At 38.0% G+C, this 22,458-nt stretch overlaps 1 protein-coding gene across 2 annotated transcripts in view; it reads right to left on the minus strand.

Moving 5' to 3' along the window:
- Nucleotides 1-4,620: 4,620 nt before the first annotated feature.
- Nucleotides 4,621-22,458, minus strand: part of LOC5571696 (putative mediator of RNA polymerase II transcription subunit 12) — a 99,427-nt gene continuing 81,589 nt past the window's right edge. The window contains exons 1-3 of one of the 2 annotated variants that reach the window (XM_021842010.1): nt 18,620-19,691; nt 18,244-18,551; nt 4,621-5,933 (exon numbers count right to left, since the gene is read on the minus strand). In XM_021842010.1, coding sequence (XP_021697702.1) covers nt 5,147-5,933; nt 18,244-18,551; nt 18,620-18,730 — 1,206 coding nt within the window. In that variant the 5' untranslated portion in view covers nt 18,731-19,691 and the 3' untranslated portion in view covers nt 4,621-5,146. Of the gene's footprint in view, nt 5,934-18,243; nt 18,552-18,619; nt 19,692-22,458 lie in introns of those variants that run through there. The other variant, XM_001659789.2, reaches the window with a different exon arrangement.

The raw sequence follows: 22,458 nt of genomic DNA on the forward strand, positions 1-22,458 counted from the left end.
ACAATTTTTAATTTTTATGCAATCCTATGTAAATATTACATTCAAAACAGTTTACTATATGAAGATCCAATTTGAAACGATTCAATTCGTGCTTTAAATTACGTTTACTATGTAGTTTTATTGAATTTTATAGGTTGGACTCCATACTATTTGATCCATAACTGTGGGGTCATGGTATATACTCTGAATGATAGCCTATGATTGCTATTTCTGCTTGTTTCATCCAAGTTGTATCGGCCCTACATTTTAATTTCTAGCTGACTTGAGTGCGGATGATGACGAAAAATAAACATGCTTAGTGATTTAAATGGTTTTCTTCGCACGCCATCGAGAAGCAGTCTTCCTGCTTGATGAGAAATGATTTTAACAAACTTGCTACATTCTACAGAGTCGCCTTTACAGGCCTCTGCTGATGCGAATGGGACATGGGAAAGGAGAAGAAACCGAATAAAGCAGCCGTGCGCGCTCTCTCTCTGGTCGCGGGCAGCATGCTGTTGCCGAAGCACAAAATCAATGAAAACACGGAGCGCATTGAAACTCTTTCGAAACCTCTCCCAGTATGCCATACCATTTTTACCTCTTCTCTTCTCTTTTCGCCAACACTTCACTTCACTTCTCTTCTCTTTCGGTATGCCATCGGCCTTAGCTTATTGCCACTTGGCGATTTGTGGCGGCCATGTTTTTACACAAGTGGCTGAGTCTAACTTGAACGTCTGTCTGCGATTTAACTCAGGGTTTAATTTTACAAAAAATCAGCCACATAGTTTTCGAGTTTTGAGCACCGCCACATTTTTTTTTTAGAATGTACTGAAAATCCACGATTTTTCGAGAATTCCGCCGCAGTGTTGTCTACAATCGAAATTTTTCCCTCGATTTAGTCCACAGATTTGTTAAAAATGCTTCAAGTAATTCGTTCTGTTCCTCTACTTTAGAATCTTCAATTAATTTTGGCTAATAAATTCCTCGTGAACAGGAATTGCGCTAAAAATTCTATAAAGAGTTTGTTTTCCGGAGTTCATGTGTTTGAGTTTTACGAGTTTTCTTCCGACTGATAGGGCATCGGATGATTTGTTGTGTACGCTGGTTGGATGGTCATGAGTGGAGTGGCAGATTTCACTTAATACCCCGATCAGTGTTGCCACAAGTACAGATTTATCTGGAAAGGTACAGATTTTTTGATAGTTTTTGGTACAGATTATGTACGGTACAGATTACAGATTTTCACGAAAAAGTACAGATTGGTACAGATTTTTGGAATTGGTAATTTTGTGACACAAAATCCGAAAAAAACCGTGGTATTTGGAACTAATTTCCACAAAACTATAATTGAAAGATACAATTTTCATAGAATTGAATAATAATTATATTACAAGTGAAATTATTTCAATAAAAACTATGATAAACTTCCAAGTTCATTAGGATTTTAAGAGTTTTTTCAACAATTTCTATTAGATGTGGTACAGATTTTGGGTACAGATTTTTGGAATCTATGGTACAGATAAAAAAGATTTTTGAGCCTTCGGTACAGATAGGAATGTGGCAACACTGACCCCGATCACTTAATACGATGATGTGGAGTTCGGTTTTGCGTCGTCCGATAGATTTTTTTTCCTGTTTCGGAGCGTCTTGCTGGGTAGTGCTTCGTGAAGCCCAAGCAGGACGGTTCGGTTTTGCGTCGTCGGTAGAGTGTCCATTTCCCGGCCTTTTTGCTTGTCCCGGGATTCGGGACAAAAATCTCAGCTTGTCCCGGGAAATCCCGGGATCCCGGGATTTCTTAAATTACAATAAAACTTGTATTTTGGTTAAAATGGAAGTACAAATTCAACAACACGATGTTTCTTTTATAATGAAATGAGCAGATAATGTAACTTTCTAAGATAATATGCTGATTATATCAAATAACATTTCACATATAACTTTCTTATTCTGATGAAGTAACTAAGGTAAAAACCAAAACTTAGCTTGACTGATTACGGGTTTTTTTTTTTCAAATTCTCTATAACACTTATGAATGGAAGTATGGCTAAAAAACTAAGTCATAATATTAAAGCATGTTTTAGACAATCAACATTTTAGAACAAAAGAAACGATTAAATATCATTGAAGGTATTGTAGAATATCATGCTTAAAAACTGACAATTCGTTCCCTTAATGCTACACAACTAGATAACCCGAAATTTCAAATTTAAGAGTTCAATTTGTCGAAAGATAAATCATAATAAAATCTGCCAGATATTCACAAATTATAAGCGTGTAATTCAAAGTAAACAAGTCAAAGATTACCTTTCAATCATATTCTCTGTGATTAACCATCACCTTGTGAAACGGTCAACATTCAATGTTAAACACTATCAAATTTGCTTTCTAAATCTAGGCTTATAAAAACGGCACATGTTAAAGAGAAAAGCATTAAAATCAACTAGACAAATGAAAATATATGTTTCTTACTTGATAAATTGGCCGTTTCATGAAAGTAATTACTAGTTTATTCTTTTTTCCATTATGCTTTTCTATTTTATCAAATATGGTTTGATAGTAAGGAAGATCGTCATTGTTTTTCACTGAAATTAAGTGTTTTTCATTCACTTCTACGTTAATTTCGGGAATCCCGGGATTCCCGGGATGTCAGAACAAATTTCCCGGGAAACGGGAAATCCCGAAATTTGTCAAATCCCGGGATTTCTTGTCCCGAGATGTCCCGGGATGGACACTCTAGTCGTCGGATAGATTTTGCTCACCGTTTCGCGCGTGTTTTCGTCTCCGAAAATTTTTGTTTTTTTTTTTCTCTGATTTGGAGCGTCTTGCTGGGTAGGTATTTGGGAAGGCACAAGCAAGACGGTCTGTTGTCGGAACGCCAAGAAGTTTTGCTGTCAGTGTCAGTTTTGTGTTCAGTCGAGGATGGATTACCAACTGGTGAGTTCGTTTCATGCTTGTGATAACACATATTTTCTTGAAAGCGTAACTTTTAAGTAATATTAAAACAAACTTTGTATGGTTCGTCACTATAAGTGTCGGCATTATGCTTTTTTCTTATACAATTTCAATATACATATATTTTTCTCTTTTTGACATTATTAAAAAATATCTTTTGAATTGTTCGACATTGTGAATGTTGACGTATTCTTTAAAAACTTCTACCATATCGAGACAAAATGCACAGTAATACTCATATGTAGTTTTCAAACAAACTATGTATAGTTCGTCACTACAAGTGTCGGCATTATTCCTGTTTCATATAATTTAAAATATATACATGTAATTTTCAGTTTTCGTCATTAATAAAAACATCTTTTGAATTGTTCGACATTATATATGTTGACGTATTTTTTAAAGCTTCTACCAAAAACTTCTCGAGACAAAAATACAAAACTAGCTTTAAATATAAGTCGTATATATCCCCCTTGTCCATGGATCGCATCATCGACCAGAGGTGACTCCCAGATCTTTTCCTCCCTCACTAATAAACACCCGTGGTGATTGTGGAGATGCAGAGGTATTCTCGATCTCTAGAAGCAACAATCATTACACCCTAACATTCCTTCCCCATCCCAACTGACTGTAAGGACTTGGCCGGCGCCGTTATTGATCAAAAATATTAGATCTGCTAAAATTGCACTTCGAGAGTAAGCGGAAACTCCCATCCCTTATTCATTTGGATCGTAGTGCAATTCTTACCAGTTCCGATCAATCACGGAGTAGCAACCATTGACATGTACAGTCAGTCTATGCTATGCTATGCTTGAGTTTTACGAGTTTTCTTCCGACTGATATTATAAATATTGAATACTAACCCATACAAAGCTTATATTCGTCTCGTATAAAAAACAGAAGTGTAATCTTCTATGCGCCATCTATTTAACCGTTTATGGCAATCAAGTCTTATCATGGAAAGATAACTGTTAAGTAATATTTAAAATTACTGCAGTTCCTTATATTCTAAATTGAATAAAGTCCACATAGAACGTATTTTCATATCTAGTAATTCTGGACAAACATTTCAAAAGGGCACATCGACATTGGTAAACAATGGCTTTGCAAGACGCTGTGGGGCTCAATTCAACTAGATCACACTCACCAATACCACTATCAGGAAGAGCTAACACTAATCTTCTTGATAGTGGTGTTAGTTTACGTGGGCGGGCTAAAATGGGCTCAACAGCAACGTTTCCGAAAAAAGGCTCAAGACCTCGAGCTCTTTTCAATAATTTTTATTTTTTTATCATAAAACCTTAAGGTGATTATAGAACGAAGCCACACCTCAAATTTTCAAGAGCACAAGACTTGAGAACCATACAGCGCTCCACGTAGAAAATCAATCCCATTGGTCACCACCAGCAAGCAAGCAATTTGATTGGTTTTCAACGCGAACTGTTATCAGATACTCTCGTCTTGTGCACTTGAAAATTCAAAGTTTGGCTTCGTTTTATAATCACCTTAAACGACAAAGAAGTTTACATTATTGCATGAAGTAGAAAATCGAAAAATTAGAAATCGAAATGATTCTAATTAAAAAAAAATACACATTTGAAACCCGGTGAAAAAGAAGGAATTTCGAAATAAAAATTCGGTGGCCAGCCTTGTTCTTTCAACTCTACGCGTAGGATAGAAATGCAGACGCCCTTTCTTTAACATAATTCACATTTATTGGGATTATTTTATAATGTTTCTTTGTATATAGTTTCTGTCGAATATGTTAAATCATGGTTTCAAGATATTCACTAAATAGCATTTAATTACTCTCCGATGCTTATTCCTACGAAAAAAAAAAGAATCTCTAAAATAACTCTATTGAACTACGAAAATTGAGGAATAATGATGGTCATTGTGTGTGACGGATCAACCGCTTCGGCAAAACATGAATATGAATCCCATTTTCACGTACCTAATCAAAATGACGAATTCAATTTTCATTTGGGATCTGGGTGGTTGAAATGAAATGCTTCTCACAGATACGTTCCCGTTTTCCGTCTCTAGAAAAATGCAACCAGTACCTAGTCGAATGTTTTTTTTTGTTCTGAATTCCGGTTTGATGATCGATTGTTAATCTCTAAACGATCATTTACTGCTATTACTGTTTATATAAAATAAATACACGTTTTTTTGTTTCAGGCTAAGAAGAATCCAATGGCATTCTGATGGCGCGGTTTTATTCCTTGCTCGCACTTTCGTTGCTTTCGGTTGATTTCCGCTCGTCGCTTCTGGCAGAGCTGTTGGCCGAGCTGTCCTTCCTCGCATTACTGGTTCCGTTGGTGCTGTTGGTGGAGTTAGCATTGGCAGACGTTGCCAAATCAAACGATTGGATTTGTGCTTCATGCAACAATTGCATGATCTTCAGCGACGTTACCGATCCCAACCGTTCCGGGAGTTTTCGGAGAATTTCTCCGACATAAAGTCCGAATGCTCCGTGCTCATCCAGATTGACGGAATGATCCAGGTTGTTCTGGTATTTGACGGTACGATTGAGGTTGTAGTTCGACACGGATCCTGCCTCGTCCATGTCAAAGTTGAGCCGCTGGCGTTTCGGGACATTGTACGAAACTTCAACGTTGGAAGCCGGTATGGGAGATTCGGCCGGAGTGGGTTGGGACAGACTGGCGCGCATGGCTTGGGCTGCAGCCATAGGGTTCGGACCCATTGGACCCGGGTGATGTCCATCGCCACCACGGTGCCCATGTTGACCTCCATGGTGGCCCGGTTGACCTGGCCCGTGTTGTGACTGGAGGTGGTGCATGGCCATGTCCTGCCCCGGGTGGTAACCTTGGTGTTGTGCGTGAGGATATTGCTGCTGGAGTTTGGCCTGCTGGGCCTGGTAGTGCAACTGAGGATTCTGGGCCGCGGCCATCTGCTGCAGGTCGAGGTACGCGTGAAGATCGTCCTTGGCGTCCTCCATCTGACGCTTGCGGAGCGCGACCAGTGGGTTGGTCTCGTCATCGCTGGAAATGATAAAAGGGAAGGATGCTTATCAATCAATTTTGTAAAAATATTAAAATTCCGCTAACGTTTTTTTATAAAAATGTCTCTATGCGATTTGCAAATACTTAATTTCCAAGCAATTGAGAGCTTTTTAAAAGTGGGATTTTTGTGTTAGGTCAACTTTATAATCAAAAGAGTTATATTTCATCCAGAGAACAACAAATACCCGTTAAAAAAACTTGAAGTGATCGAAAGCTAGAAGCAGTACTTTTATGTACATCTGAAATGTACTGAGAGTGCAGGCAATAAGGATCAATAAATCAGCGGAAATGTCTCTGTCAGTACTGCGGACGATAGGAATCAACCAGCCCCTACACGCAAAAAAAATGTGCGGTAAAAACTACCATTTTAGGGGGTTAACTTAAGCGCTCGCACCGGCAATTTTCAGCAAACCAGAAATGCGCATGATTTTACCATGTCTGTAGTTGGAATCAGATTGTTGTAATTTATTTCTGTCAAATGTACCAGTAATGCGGTGGGGTATACCGTAAACATAGTAAATTGGTCTGAATTTCCATGGTAGTTTTAAGAATGGGCGTAGTCAGCTAAAATAGTTATTTTTACCACAGATTTTTTTCCCGTGTACTTTGAGGGAGGTTAACCTTTACGTTACCGGCCTCCGACAAGGCATTTTCAAATAGCTGCCATTTCGTCAATTTCCATTCGATTTTTTAAAAACCAGCGTCAGTTTACTTTGAAAATGTTTCAGTTATTTGTCATAAATGGAGAATGCTGAATATGGAACCATGCCGTAGATATTCCGGATTGTACTGGGGTCACGAGGGTGCCAAATTTGGGAAATGTGATTATTTTTTTGTTTATTTCAGTTACAACACTGAAGTTTTTATGTAAAACGTGAGATAATGATCAATTGTCATCATTTCAACATAATTTGAATAAGTGGACCGTTCCGGAACATCGTAGCCGGTTCCGCGAGGGCCAGTTTGGGGACATTTCCGTTTTATGTCCAAAACATACCGTGCGACGTCTCAATCTTCTTCAATTCGAGAGAGCATGTCAATAAAGGAAGAATAAACTAAATATCCATAGATGTGGCCACTCCAGAGCACCTGACACATGTTCTGCCAGGGCCTCTTTGAGGACATTTCCGTTTTTTGTCGGAAACATACCGTGCGACGTCTCAATCTTCATGAATTCGAGGGAACATGTCAATAAACAAAGATTTGGCCACTCCAAAGCAATACAATTTGAATTGGGGCGAATGAACTGGCTTATTAAGTTTCAAGCTTCAAAAATAATTAAAAAAAAGAAAAATGCATGAATAATTTGTAAGTAAAACCCTTGCGGATAATGAGCATGAGCTCAAGCATAGATGACCGCTTCGTAGTTGCAGTAGAGATTTGATGAATGGGGTTTGGGATTGGCTTATCATTCTCAAAGAGCACGAATCGAGAGTTCAAAGACTGAATATACCTCTGCATCTCCACAATTGTCTTGGACAGTACATTGGATTAGTGAGTGTTTCCGGTCCCATCGCTCGCTCCAGCTGGAGCGATGGGCCAATCATTTATAACTGGGTTACACAACTTTTTCTTCGCACTGCGCGAAACGGGTACGTCTGATTTCTATTGCATCGCTCTCCCCCGTAGGGGCAAGCGACACAATAGATGGACCGAACACTAATTTGTAGGAAAATCCTTTGCGGGTGATAGATGAAATCTCGAATGGGTTCCAAATTAGATAATTGCTGGCAAGATTATTGTTTAATTTCTGATGAAATCCTTAACATATTCTAAGCAAAGTTTTTGTTCTGTTGCACGTGGAATTCCTCCATTCATGAATAAGCGATTTACGGAACCGACGTTTGGTCGAGTTCAATCTTCTTTAAACGGGCAATAGGTTGTTCTATTTTTATACTGTTGAATCAATTATTCGCAGTAAACATGCCAAAGGTCAGTAAGCCAAAGGGATTTCATAAATCATAAGACTGTTTTTATGTTGTATTCATGATGAGTTCCAAAGCGAATTTTTTTTAAGTTTTTATCAACAAATTTATTGAGAAAACTGAGTAATTAATAGAAAATTTTCTTCGATGTTTACAATAGATTCTTGGTAACAATCCTTGGATTCTTGTTAAATTTCTGATGATGTTCGAAACAAAGTTCTGGTGGATTCCTTGTTAGTTTTCTTATCAGCTTTCTACTGAGTTTTAACTAGTTGCACAGTGCATTCCTGGCGTATTCATGAAGATCTGCATAACAGATTTTCCAAAAATCGTGGAAAACATCTGTTCAGAAAGATCCTGCCTAAGACTGCATCAGTGAAGAGAAGCCACATCAGTTTGTATGTATTTTATCCTAGATTTATTTCAGAATTTTCATTATGTTTTACCCTTGGCACATCATGTTTTGTTCAAATAACGGAAAATTTTCAAAAAAGGTTTTCGGCGAAACCTATTCCTTGTTCTCTGGAGTAGTCAGATCTGTTGGTAGCGAGATCATTCTTCATTTATTGACATATTTTTTCCTTCAAATAACGGTAATGTCATAAAATAGGCCTTTCTGGAACCTGTACGTGATGCTCAGGAGTGGAATTACAGGGTCTATTCCTCATTAATTGCCATGTTCTGTCGAATTCATGAAGATTGAAACGTTGCACAATAGGTTTTAGACATGAAACTGAAATGTCCCCTAAGAGGCATTGGCGAAACCAGTACCAGGTGCTTCCCAGTGAACACACGATCGTATGTAACAGGATATAAGAGTACAAATGTGGAGGTGATATAAGTACGTACATTTTGCATGCGGTCTAAAGACACGTGTACGTATATCGCCTCCACTTTTGTACTCTTATGCGCTATCGTATACGAGTTTGTGTTTACTGGGTTGGCAGTGACCTAATTAGTTGATACCTAGTTCATACTTCATTAATTGACATGTTCTTTTGCATTCACGAAGATTGACACGTCACACGGTTTGTTATGGATATAAAACCGAAATGTCCCCAAGGATGCCCTTGCGGAACCTGTACTTGGAGCTATGGAGTGACCACATCAGTTGATAATAAGCTAATTCTTTTTCAATTGACATGTACTTTCCAGTTCACAAAGATTGAGACATCACACGCTATATTTGGGCAAAAAGCAGAAATGTCCTCAAAGAGGTTCTCGTGGAACCTGTGCCAGAAGCTCTTAAGTGGCTAAATCTTCCATAACCGTGTTTATTTTTCATGTATTGACAAGTTCTTCAGAATTCATGAAGATTGAGATGTCGCACGGTATGTTTTTGGACATAAAACGGAAATGTGCTCCAAGAAGCCCTCGTAGAACCTGTGCCAGGACATCTGGAGTGGCCACATCTGTTTATACCGTGTTTTTCTTCTATTATTGATAAGTTCTTTCGAATTCACGAAGATTGAGACGTCGCACGGTATGTTTCCGACAAAAAAAAACGGAAATGTCTTCAAACAGGCCCTGCCGGAACCTGTGTCAGGTGCTCTGGAGTGGCCAAATCTATTGAAATTTGTTTTGGACATAAAACGGAAATGTCCCCAAATAGGCCCTCGTGGAACCTTTGCCAGGATCTGGAGTGGTCACATCTGTTTGTACTGCAGTTTTTCTTCTTTTATAGACATGTTCTCTAGAATTCACGAAGATTGAAACGTCGCACGGTATGTTTTGGACATGAAACGGAAATGTCCCCAAACTGGCCCTGGCGGAACCGGCTACGATTTTCCGGAACGGTCCACTTATTCAAATCATGTTGAAATTATGACAATCGATCATTATCTTATGTTTTACATAAAAACTTCAGTGTTGTTACTGAAATAAACAGAAAATAATCACATTTCCCAAATTAGGCACCCTCGTGACCCCAGTACAAACCGGAATATCTCCGGCATGGTTCCGTATTCAGCATTCTCCATTTATGACAAATAACTGAAACATTTTTAAAGTAAACTGACGCTGGTTTTTAAAAAATCGAATGGAAATTGACGAAATGGCAGCTATTTGAAAATGCCTTGTCGGAGGCCGGTACCGTAAAGGTTAAGGATGTCATTCACCAGCTCATGAACAATAAAGCTGCTGGTAAGGTTTCTATTGGAGCTAAACTCATAAAGATTGTCTGTACCGGCTAATAGGCACAGTCAGGGAAACAGAACAATTACCAGAGGTGTGGAAGGAAAGGAAAGGATAATATGCCCCATTTACAAGAAAGGCGACAAGTTAGATTGTGATAACATTCGAGCGATCACCATTCTAAATGCGGCCTATAAAGTATTATCCCAGATCATCTTCCGTCGTCTGTCACCTGTAGTAAACGAGTTCGTGGGAAGTTATCAAGCCGGCTTCGTTAACGGCCGATCGACAACGGACCAGATCTTTACTGTACGGCAAATCCTCCAAAAATGTCGTGAATACCAGGTCCCAACGCAACACCTTATCATCGATTTGGCAAATTATGGACGAGAACAGCTTTTCTGATGGAAAATTGCAAAATTGTGTGAAGATTTCAGGCGAACATTCCAGTTAGTTTGAATCCAATCAGGAACTAAGACAAGGTGATGGACTTTCGTGCCTGTTGTTCAATATCGCGCTACAAGGTGTACTACGGAGAGTCAGTCTCAACAGCCGGGGTACGATTTTCACGAGATCCAGTCAATTTGTTCACTTTGCGATGATATGAAAATTGCTGGTCGAACATTTGAAAAGGTGACAGACCTGTACACCCGCCTGAAACGCGAGGCAGCAATAGTTGGACTGGAGTGAATGCGTCCAAAACAAAGTACATGCTTATATATAGTGCCGAGCACGACGGGGCTCGCCCAGGAAGTAGTGTTACGATAGCCAGGGTACGTTCGAGATGGTCGACGAGTTCGTCTAACTTGGATCCTTGCTGAAGGCTGATAATAATGTTAGTCAGTTGGTCGGCGTTAAGTCAGAGGGGACCAAGTACAAAACTTGGGAAAATTGGATTATTCTCTCATTAGATGCGAAATTACGTTACCTCCGTTTCACTTTGACCAGATTTGATAGATGCTGTAAACTGCGAGAGATATGTAACAAATTTAATTTGGACGATCAATAATAAAAGTGTGCAGTCAGAGTGGACCAAGTGCCATAATAGCGAAAATGATCAGCGCTCTAAGGAATACGATGTAATGAAAAACATTTCAAGAGATTTGCCAGATTTTTCGACATCGAATGATTCTTCATCTTATCAATCAATAGAAATATATAAATTTTACTTAATTCGATGCATTTGATTTTGGTGTTTAACCATTTACCATATTTGGATGGGTGGTCAGAAATTGCAACAATTTCTGTTCAGACAGAGCGGACCAAGTGTTGAAAAACAATAAACTTATTGATTATTGCATTTTTGAGTCAATTTCAGAGACCGATAGAAGTTTATGGTAGTGCTTTGGTGTATGTCTGGAATATGCTAGAACCCGCTTTTTGGACCAGTATATTTTGGTCGATACTCGAGATTTTTACTTGGTCCACTTTGACTGAACACATATTTGAATATTTCTGGTCTTCAATGCACTGACCCTGCAAAACCTTAATTTTCAAGCTATCGTAATGCCACTGATTTCGGTATTGACAAATAAATTATTGAAAAATTTACGATACTTGTGTCGAAGGGTCTTGATAATCTGCTTTATCTTAAAGATATGCACCCAGTTTGACCGTGCAAGCATTATATGATTGTTATTTTCCTAGAAATTGTTCAGTCAGAGTGAACCAACTCACTGAACGGTGGTCTTTAGTTCAGTCAGAGGTGACCAAGTACACATAGTTCATCAAAAAATTGTTCTATCAGAGGTTTGTATTATGATTTTTCATTATTATCCCTTCACATTATATTGTTTGAAAGTAACACAAAGATGTGTAGAAATATTGAACCAAAATTTGAACGAGTTCCAAAATTACAGAGCGTTAGACTTTAAACCATTTTTCTCAAAATATGAAAAAATGCCACTTGGTCCACTCTGACTTACCGCCGACCAGTTGAAGTCAAGCATACTATGGCCTCCGCAAGAAGCTGTGATCAAGAAAAGGTTTACTCTCGTACCATATGCACAATACGAATATAAGACCAGTGGTCCTCTACGGTTTGTGGCGGCGAAGGATGAACCAAAGCTGGAAGGGTACGACTGGCAGGGCATGTTGCTAGAATGCCGTACAACAAACCTGAAAAATGGTGTTCGCTTCGATTATGGTTGGAACAAGAAGGCGTAAAGCGCAGCGAGCTAGGTGATTTGACCAGATATACCAGGACCTGAAGAGCGTGGGTCGCAATCAAGCGGCCATGAACTGAGTGAATTGTCGAAACATTGTTGGTGAGGTTTTATCAAGACCATTGATGTAGAACTAAATAAATAAATAAAAACTTGGGTTGCTGACTTAATTGGGTTTATTCTACGAGTGGCGTGAGGTGACAGTTGTCGGTGTCGTATAGCGAGGTGACAATTCTCGACTCGAGTGAAGTGACTCTCCATTTGATTTGCATGGCGAGTCACTTCACTCGAGTCGAGAATTGGCACCTCGCTATACGACACCGACAATTGTCATCTCACGCCACTCGTAGAATTAACCCAAATGTCTAAGAAAAGTGATCCTAGAAGCTTCACTTCACTTACCGAGCAATCATCAACCGAAAGGGTTCAGCTGAAACACTTTTCAGCTCAAGCAGAGCAGTGTAGAAAAAGTGAAATGGGAAGTGATGAAGTAGGTTGCAGAGCTATCCTTCATCTCTTCCATGATTCACTTTGGCATAGGGGTTTTTCTCGGCCGATTTGTCTGAAGCATTGCCATTAGGACCATTTTAATACGACTCATATTGTGATCAAATATGAGCCCAGTAGCTTTCAAAAACATCACTGCCGAAGTGAATCAAAAGTGCCAAGAATAGGATCCAGCTCCCTGTGTTGCGCAGAATTGGTCAGCAGTTAAATTGTCCAGAACCGTTTCAAGATCTAATTCCTAACGCTAAGCATTAAGACCTTGCAGAACCCCGCTGTTTTGAACAGAATTTTGGTTCTGGACGTCCACATCCCCCCTACGTTGCATTATGTTTTATTTTATAGATCTCATGCGTTTTTTGAATAGCGTCAAAACCGTTTGTTTTAGTTTGTTCGGAGAGTTTTCTTGGTATATGAAAACGCATATTTTGATGAAAAGAGTTTTGTGATGAATCCACCTAGCAGTGAGATAGAAAAACTTTTTTTTCATAACATTTAGATAGACATATGGTGTCCTCGGCAAAGTTGTAGAATTGCCAACTTGAAACAACTTTGTCAAATACACGATTTTCCTACAGTGATACCTCCATGAGTCGATGTTCCATGACTCGATATCGACTCATGGAACCATACTAGAAACAAAATTTCATGGTTACTAAGATGGTCCCTCGAAAAGGATTTCTGTTCCATGACTCGATATTTCCATGAGTCGATGGTCCCTTCAATATCGACTCATAGAGGTGTCACTGTATCTCTTATACTTTTTGAGATATTTGCCGTTGTATGTGAATGGCCCCTAATAATCATATTTTTTATCATAACTTTTTTTCCCAGACTATCTTTTGAAGTAACAAATTTATTTATGAATTACTCTTTTCTCAAGGGGTTTTTTAGCCCCCTATAACTGCCTTCGGCGCAACATGGCGCATACAACTCTTAGAAATAACGAAAGTACCATATCTTCCCTTTCGGCAAAAGACAAAAACTTTTATCTATAAGCTATCTATAAGCTATCTATCAAAAACTTTTATCTACTATCAAACAAATAAGCCTTATTAAAACGAATTCGACCGATAATTCCTTTACTTTAAGAGATAGACAGGTGTGATGTTCAGCAAAAACACGCGTTTTAAGATATCTAACAACTTTGTAGAAGACATGAAAAATGTTAAAAATCTTGTAAAAAGGAGTGAAAAAAATACGCTCTTTACTTTAATTACAGAAAGGTATTGAAATCATTCCCATTTTTTTACTGACCACCCGTTAGTTGGAAAAAACAGTATCAAGGACTAATCAATGAAAAAATGTACAGTTTATTATCTGAAATAATGTGTAGCTAAATTAGTACCTGAAGTAGCTAAAGTCGTGTTACTGAAAATCTCTTCGAATTTTTGGTTGTTAATTCTAATTGTATTTGGCATATCTTCCGGAGCAGTTTTGATAAGGTTTCTTCAGAATACAGGTTAAGATTACTGCAGAAAATTTACTAATAATTTCTTCAGGACGCGGAGACTTACCGGTCAACGGCGGAATCTCGATAATAAAGATAATAATAATAATTTATTCAGTAAGTCTATCTGGTTTCCGCCAAAATTTATTCAAATTTTATGGCCAAAAATCCAGTTTTTTGTAACTTGATCGAAACAGCACATTTTTCTAAGTGTAACACGATATTATTGCGCTTGAATGTCTTAATTTTAATATAGTAAATAATTAAAAAAGATTTAGTTCCGTCGACTAAATTTTTTTTTTTTTTTTTTTTTTTGTCGGTAGCGATAGGGGTAGTACTGGCACTCTTAATCTGCCCTAAGCTCCTTCCCAGCATTTGCTTTTATAAGCCTCTATTGCGTTCATCACACAGACGTTCCTAAGCAATGTTGCTCAAATGGTCACTGTGTACCCTAGCAGCAATCAGCCCTTACCGTAGTTTTGCAGTCTAGTACTTCAGACTACTATCAAACTATGATAAGGCTTGAAATGCTACTAGAGTGGTTAAAGTGAAGAACGAAATAGTTTTATTAAAAGGTCCTCATTCCCCTTTTTATTTCATCACTCACTACCGTCACTTTTATTTTCGACACTATCACGTATTTCACCGTTTATCACTCATCAACTTTCGTAATACACTTCAGATATACTTTCCATTATATCACTTTTCACATCACACCATTTTCATATAAATTCATTGTTATTAGCATTTACCATCTGTTAGCATTACTACGTAATTAAAAGATATTCAATTTAAATGTTTCATCATTTTTGTTGCTGTAGAGTCATTACTATTCAAACTAAAATTTAGCACTATCAACAAAGTTACAGTAGAACAAAATCGATCCATTTTTCTGCACTCGCTGTCATTATTAACACTTTTATCATGCATGTTTGAAGAACTAGGCAATAATGTTTATATTCAGAGAAATGATTATTAAATTAGTGAACTCTAATAATACATCATTATACATCATCATCATTATATTTCTAACAAAACTATCAGAATCACTTCCAATTTCATTTTCAAATTTTCATCACCATAGATTTTATTATAAACACACTATTAGCACCAACACAATCACTAAATTTAATAACAACAAGTGTTACGCGCAGTTCAACCAAACACCCATTCTTATGTTGCATTATAAAACGATTGATCACACGTTAGCTTCGAAACTTAACAACCATTACTGATTAGTACAAAGGATGCTACAGCTCGTGGTAAACGAACTGAACCATCAACAACCAGCACTGGTTTATAAGTAACTAATGAGCCCTGGCGGTCCCTCCGTTCGAAGAGGACCTGATAATATGCCGAAACATATTAACAGATCCTCCGCCTGAATGCAGCCGTTTCATGATAAATCATGAACCGTTAGAGGTGTGCCAAAGTATTGGGAAGGTGATATGTTTCACAGACGGGTATTATTATGGTGCACCTTCTACTCTGGCACCGTCAAACCCTGTGATCGTGGCCAGGGTAGTTCCGTCGACTAAATGACATTTTAATTTACATAATGACAGCCCGTCCCAAAGTTAAATTGGGGTGATTCAAACGCGATTTCCATACTAAATTCATATGTGTATTAAAAATAGTTCCAGGGCACGGACAATTATAAAACTTTGAATTCTGGCTCAGTTTTTAACGTGGAATCAGAATATGTAAAAATACAAGATACTCCTAAACAAGCCAATTCAGCCCAAAGCCGCTTCCTAAGTTTCACTAGAATCTTCTCCAAAACTTCCGCCAGATTTTTTTTTAATTTTCCTTTGGAAAAGTATATGAAAAATTAATCTAAATCCTACCAGAAAGTTAGCCAGGAATCCTTATATTTCTTGACACTCTCATTTCCAAATAACACAATATTTCATTATTGTTTTTTCATTGGGGATTATTTGCATTCATCGATTTCTCTTCATCGTTGCTCTCTTTGCGTTATTGTAGAAAACTGATTCTCTTTTCGTAACATATTTTTCTGCTGTAGGATGAAGAATCACTAAGATCGCAGTAGGCAGCGCGCGCAAATGGAAGTGTTGAAAATGTATCTGTCACGTTTCTATCGTCTCCGCGAAATATAAGATTCGGCTGGTGCAATTTTTTTGAAGAAAATAAGTGTCTATAGACGAAATAAAACGGTTCATTCTGCACGCATTCTGCTGGGGAGTGCTTTGTCAAAGCCCAAGCAGAAGGTGAAGATGCATTGAATCCTAACCTCAAATTTTCAGGAGCACAGGACTACGGATCGGGCTGAGGACTTGATCGAATTGTCACCCACTGTCGATCAAGTTTTCAGCTTGAACCGTTGTCTGGTTCTCTATATTTGTGCCCTTGAGGGTTTAATTTTTGGCTTTGTTTCAACAAAAAAATAAAAAAACATTTTATCTTGCGTCACCGCGTCGACGGAGTATTTTTTCTTGTTTTAGCTTGCACGCGTTCTGAGTGCAAACGAGTTCAGGTTTTTGCGTCGTCGGAGTGATATTTTGCTTTTGTGAAATTAGCATGCTGATTAAAATAGCTACAATCAATAAAGCACGGATGATCAATTTGGTGAGCTCGTTTCATGCTTGTACAATATATTATGAAATGTATTTTTATCATGAAAACGGTGAAAATGTTACTTAAATGAATTGATTTAACAAAACATGAATAGTTCGTCACTGTAAGTGTCGACATAGACTCTAGTAAATTACCATTGAAATCGTCAAAGACGAAGCAGCTCAGGACTGAAAGTCTCTATAATAATGCAAAAAAAAAAACATCGAAAACCTCCAAACAATATCTTTCTTTTCCCCTTGTTTTTATCATTACAAAAAATAACCTTTGAATGGTTCGACACCAAAAGTGTCGACTTACCGTATGTTAACATTGTCTTTAGTGTACAGATAGGTGATTTTTTGAGCTAAGGTTGCATGAATCGCATCATTTACCAAGGTGAATCCTGATCATGTAGCTATAATCCCTCCTCACTAACACAACTCCGTCCCGTGACAATCATGGAAATGCAGAGGTGATCTCGGTCTCTAGTAACAATGGATGTCACACTAACATTCCTTCCCTTCCCCGATGACCGTAAGGGCGAGGCCGGCGCCGTTATCGACTCTTTAATATTAGGAATTCTTGAAGGTGTACATTGAAGATGGAAAGCTACTCTCAAGGTACATCTCTTGGTTAATTGTGCAACTTCGATTATTCTGGTCAATCATGGAGTAGCAACTGTACGGTCATTCATGCTTATGCTTATGCGTATGCTTATGTAGGATGAAGAATCACTAAATCTTGCTTCATTAACAAGAAATATTACAGTTTTATCTAATTTGGCGAAGTTATTAGCCATTAGAGGATCGATGAAGAGGAATCGCTCATGTGAGTTAGGCACTATTAAAGTAATTTGTCTTTATAATAAATAAAATCAATTTCTCGTTGTTTTCGTTTGATAAGTTTACCCAGCCTCAAATTCCATTATCAACAGATCACGAAAATAGTGACTTTGGTGTAAATTTTTTTGAAAAAAAAGTGACTTTAATGACTTTTTGTTGCAAATAGTGTCTTATAAGTGACTAAGTCGAAAGAAGTTATCATATCAATAAAAATTGACTCACTACCAGCCCTGGTATTCACAAGTTAATCTTAACTGATTCGTGATCAACGTAATGATAATGAAATAAGGAACACCTAATCCAACTTCTAGAAAGCCTAAAGTTACATCAAAATCAACTCACGTGTCCGGATCGACGTCGTATGGTAACAGCCCTCTAATTTATAAGGCAACTCAAAAGAGTTGCGTAATGAATCATGACGCAACTGATTTCTGTAGTGTAATAGTAGGCTATGAGATTAATTGCAGAATAATGGTTTTTACAGCACGAGTCGTATGTACATTTATCTAATGAGGCTTGCCGAGAAACCTGGTATGATGAAAAATTGCAAACATAGTTCTATTCACAAATCAATCTCTTCCACGAGAGCAACATTATAATTTTAACATGCATCCTCAGAAAAAAATAATATAACGATTACCTAATCTAACGTCTAGAGAGCCTAAGATTCAAGGTACATCAAAGTCTACTCACGTGTCCGGATCGACGTCGCCGTTCGGTGCCCGCGGCCTCCGGATCTTGATGTGTTTGTTCAGGAACTTTAGCTTGTCCAGCAGGGGCCACTCGCTGCAGTTGACCCCGTTCTTCATTATCCGCCGCTCGACGGTGAACCGACAGCGAAAGTACGTCATGCGCTTCTTGCACTGTTCCACGTTCATCTCGCACAGCCGACTCAACTCCCGCCAGGCCTTCTCCTTCTTCGACTGGAACTTGTAGTGCGGGTGGCTTTTGTCGTACAGCACCGGCATCCGACGGTAGTATTCGCACAGTTTTTCATCTTTCTGCAAGAGAGAACAATAAATTTGATTGTTAGCGAGATTGAAGTTAGTTATATTTAATTGTTAGAGACCTCTAAAACATCAACGAATGTGAATGCCTCTTTTGGGTGATTGTCGACGATCGGAGACAAATTACTCGTTACGAGTTGCTGCTCAAGAAAAGCAGCAGGGTAATCCATCATTGCGACAGAATTGTATTGAATTTCCGAACCGACTTAACAATAGGACGTGTGTATATCAATAAGCTCAAACAACAAGTGAGGATTGCACCGAGAGGTAGAAATTATATGTTTAAACTAAAAATCCAGCGCAAATACGCACACAATCGTATAGACGGTGTTCGAATGGTAGAAACTCACATACAAACCAACAACGTACAAAGAAACGAAAAAGCAAACAAATGGAAATTAATATTCGTTTGGTTGGTTTAATTAAATAAGCGCAAGCTAGCAAGGGAAAAATATAACATTAACATTCGAGTTTGTGGGTTAGTGTAGTCCTATAACGTAGCAGGCCAATGCGAACGAGAATGAAAGACTCTTTTTATAGCACTCTTTTAAACAATCTACGCGCGCGAAGTCAACAAGTCAACCGCATGGCACACTATGCGGTGTGCTGAAGAAAGTGTTTTCCAGCGGCACTGGACACTAACGGCTAAGCAGGCTGGGGAGTGGAACAGGCCCGTATTGTGTAATTTTACGATAGTGTTCAACTTTCTTTGACTTCTAATCTAGATCTAACAGCACTGGAATCAACAATAAGTGGTTCGACTAAATATATGTTCACACAGTTCGCTCCTCATCATCCAGAGTTATAAAAGCACTACTTAGGGAAGAGCTACATATTCACGTCAACATCTATATAACAAATAACTAGATATGTGTGCGACGCCTTCGACTATTCGGTACGCTATCTGTTCTTCTATTCGCTCCGATTGTGTAACAAACAGACGATTTTATTTTTCCGATCGATAATATATTATTTCTGTTAGCAAACTTCTCCGCTATGGTACTATTTGTTCGACACTTTCGAAGACTAGAAGTAGACTGACTGCTAAAGTTTATATTATTTCTCGTTCGTAAACTGTTTCTTCCCTTATGCGCCGCTAACTCCGGGAACAATCTTCTCGACCCCGAATGCGGAGAAACACATTCCCGGGCTGTATAGTATTATAATAATAAAAGAGTCTCTTGCCATATAGCCGGCAGTTGAGTTCAGTTCAGTTCAGTTCGTTCGCTCTTTTGAATTTTATTGTTTGTTTAATCTTTTTTACCTTCTTCTATTTCTGTTCGTTTGTTATTATACTTTGGTTGTATTTTTCAACCCTCCTCCTCGGGCTGATAATATGTATACCCTCCGTGTCTCAGCAAATGGCTCGGCTGGTGTATGACACATGCACACTCCGAGTCGTAAGTTTTATAGGGTAAATGAATGTGTTTTATTGCCATTAATTTTTGGAGAGCCACAGTGTGCGCGTCTTTTGTGCGGGAGATTTAGATAACATGTAACAGTTTTCGACATAAAAGCGAGAACGACTTTCATTATGATAATGCTCAAACAATGTCATTCTTTTGAGTAGTTTTCTCGGCAAAATACTAAAATAGATTTAAGCATTTTTTGTGTGCGTTGAAAACTATTTGGTTTGAAAGAATATAGAACACATTGAACATCACCAAAATAAAAAATGGGGCGTGATAGTGAAGGGAATGAAAAATCGCAAAAAAAAACGACAGTTTTGTCATATCTGAAGACGTCAGCCGAAAGCTTTTCTATTATTTCACGTAAAATATAATCATAGAATTTTTCATAAAAGTGCTTCTCCATTATTGGAACATGTCCCGTGATAGTGGTATTGGGTAACTTTTGTTCCTTTAATAGTGGTTTACATAGATTTCCCATTAAGGCTCACTCACTACACTATTATAGAAACGCAATACTATTACTGGTGCAAAGAACAGAAAAGTTAAGGGTTTCAATTGTTTTCTAAAAAGAGAAAAATGCAAACAAAAATAAAAATTGCCTAGTAGTAAATCAATCATATTCATAAACTCATAAGAAAATAAAGTTGTATGGTCGTATTGAAAGATTTTTCGTTATTTTCGACTTTCCGACTAGATTTTCTTGATTGTAAATTCTGTAACATTTGACACTTATACTTACTTCATCAGTTTTGCAATGCTGATTTACTTCCGAAATACTGCACTTACGTGAATCGCAAGTCAGTCCCATCTGCATTTTCGTCAAAATTGAGTTGAGTTTAATTTTCAACATCTCGTCCAATGATCTTTCAGCTGCACTAATGAAATAATATGATTTGTTTGGAAAAAATAGGAAAAAACAGCAAGTCAAATTGTCCCATAATGAAAAGTAACCGCATATCAGTCCCACTACAAACTTTCGCACCGTGAAACACAAAAATGTAACTTGTTTTGATCATCTTCATATTTTTTTTAGAAGGATATCGTAGTGAAAAGCAAGATGTGAAAGTTTCATTGAGATTGAAACATGTTACAATTCTCTGGAACTGTTTGAATATTCGTATGGAAAACGAGTTTGAAAACTTTACAGCCCATTTGCTCAATGCCTACTTTTTACAGATGGAACTGACTTGCGATTCACGGCAGTGCAACACTAGTGGCAATGATTTCTCTTGCAAATTGACCTTTCTAGTAGTATCCAGTTTTTTTTTTACATATTCTGGTGCTACGTCAAAAACTGAATCTGAACCCTCAGTCTCAAAATTTTCCGGACCTTAGAAATATGAATTTAGTATGAACGTCACCTTTGAAACACCCCTCGACAAATATTACTACAGGCCGAGCTTTCATTTTGTGAATTGAAATGTCATTGAGTCTCTACAGATTGAAATCTATTTTCAATAATTTATAAAACCAAATTAAGATATTGAAGTGCAATAAAATGCTCTTTTAATCGAGACACGAAAAACTGAAACATTTTGATCACTAAACAAGCCAATTGCTATGCTTAGAGATCATTCAAATTGCTGAAAAAAAAATGAAAACATGTTTAAACAATATAGGTGAAGAACGGCAGACAAAAACCGGCAAGAGATTGGTGATACGATAACAAATCTACCACGAATCACAATATAACTCCCAGATGTATTGCAGAGAACCATGAACCCCATTCGTACCATGCCTATTAGGGGGCATCCACAAATTACGTAACGCTCTAGGGGGAGGGGGGGAGTAGACTCAAGCGTTACGGCTCATACAGAAATTTTAAATTTTTCATACAAAAAGCGTTACGGAGTGGGGGGCGGGAGGTGGTCAAAAATTTCCAATTTTAGCGTTACGTAATAAATGGACGCTGTCTTAGACTGATGCAAATTTTAATGTTTTTGCCTCCCTATGCTTAATCGGTATCAATTATGATGAAAATCATTCTCCCAAAATTCGAAGTGATTTGGAAGAGATTCGGGTATGCACACGCCATTTGAAGTTTATATGGAAATTACTATGGAGAAGCCAAACATTTTGTGTTCAGTCCTCTAACTGCTAGTCATCTAACTGCTATGGAAACGTGAACAAATACTTCTAATGAAATCTTCCCAGCTACTACTTTGCCGAAGACCACATTTTGATGGAACGTATGGATAATTTGTTATTATTGATAACAAAGTCTCAATCATGCTGAGATGATCATTCCATTACTTTCAGAGCAACACTGCCTTTTTGCTGTAGAACGCTAACGCTAGAACATAGTAGCTTGGATTACTTTGATCTATTCATCCCGCCAGGAGCACCACTGTTGCCTGCCGAACAGATGATGAAGCATGTAAAATGCAAACCCACTTTATGATATTGAATAACAATTTATGCCGAAGTCCAATCATAATATGGTCTTTTGCAAAGTTGTAGCTAGAAGAATTTCATATGAGAAGAGTGTG

This window comes from Aedes aegypti, chromosome 2 (genome assembly GCF_002204515.2).
Source record: "Aedes aegypti strain LVP_AGWG chromosome 2, AaegL5.0 Primary Assembly, whole genome shotgun sequence".
NCBI classification, from domain to species: Eukaryota; Metazoa; Arthropoda; class Insecta; order Diptera; family Culicidae; genus Aedes; species Aedes aegypti.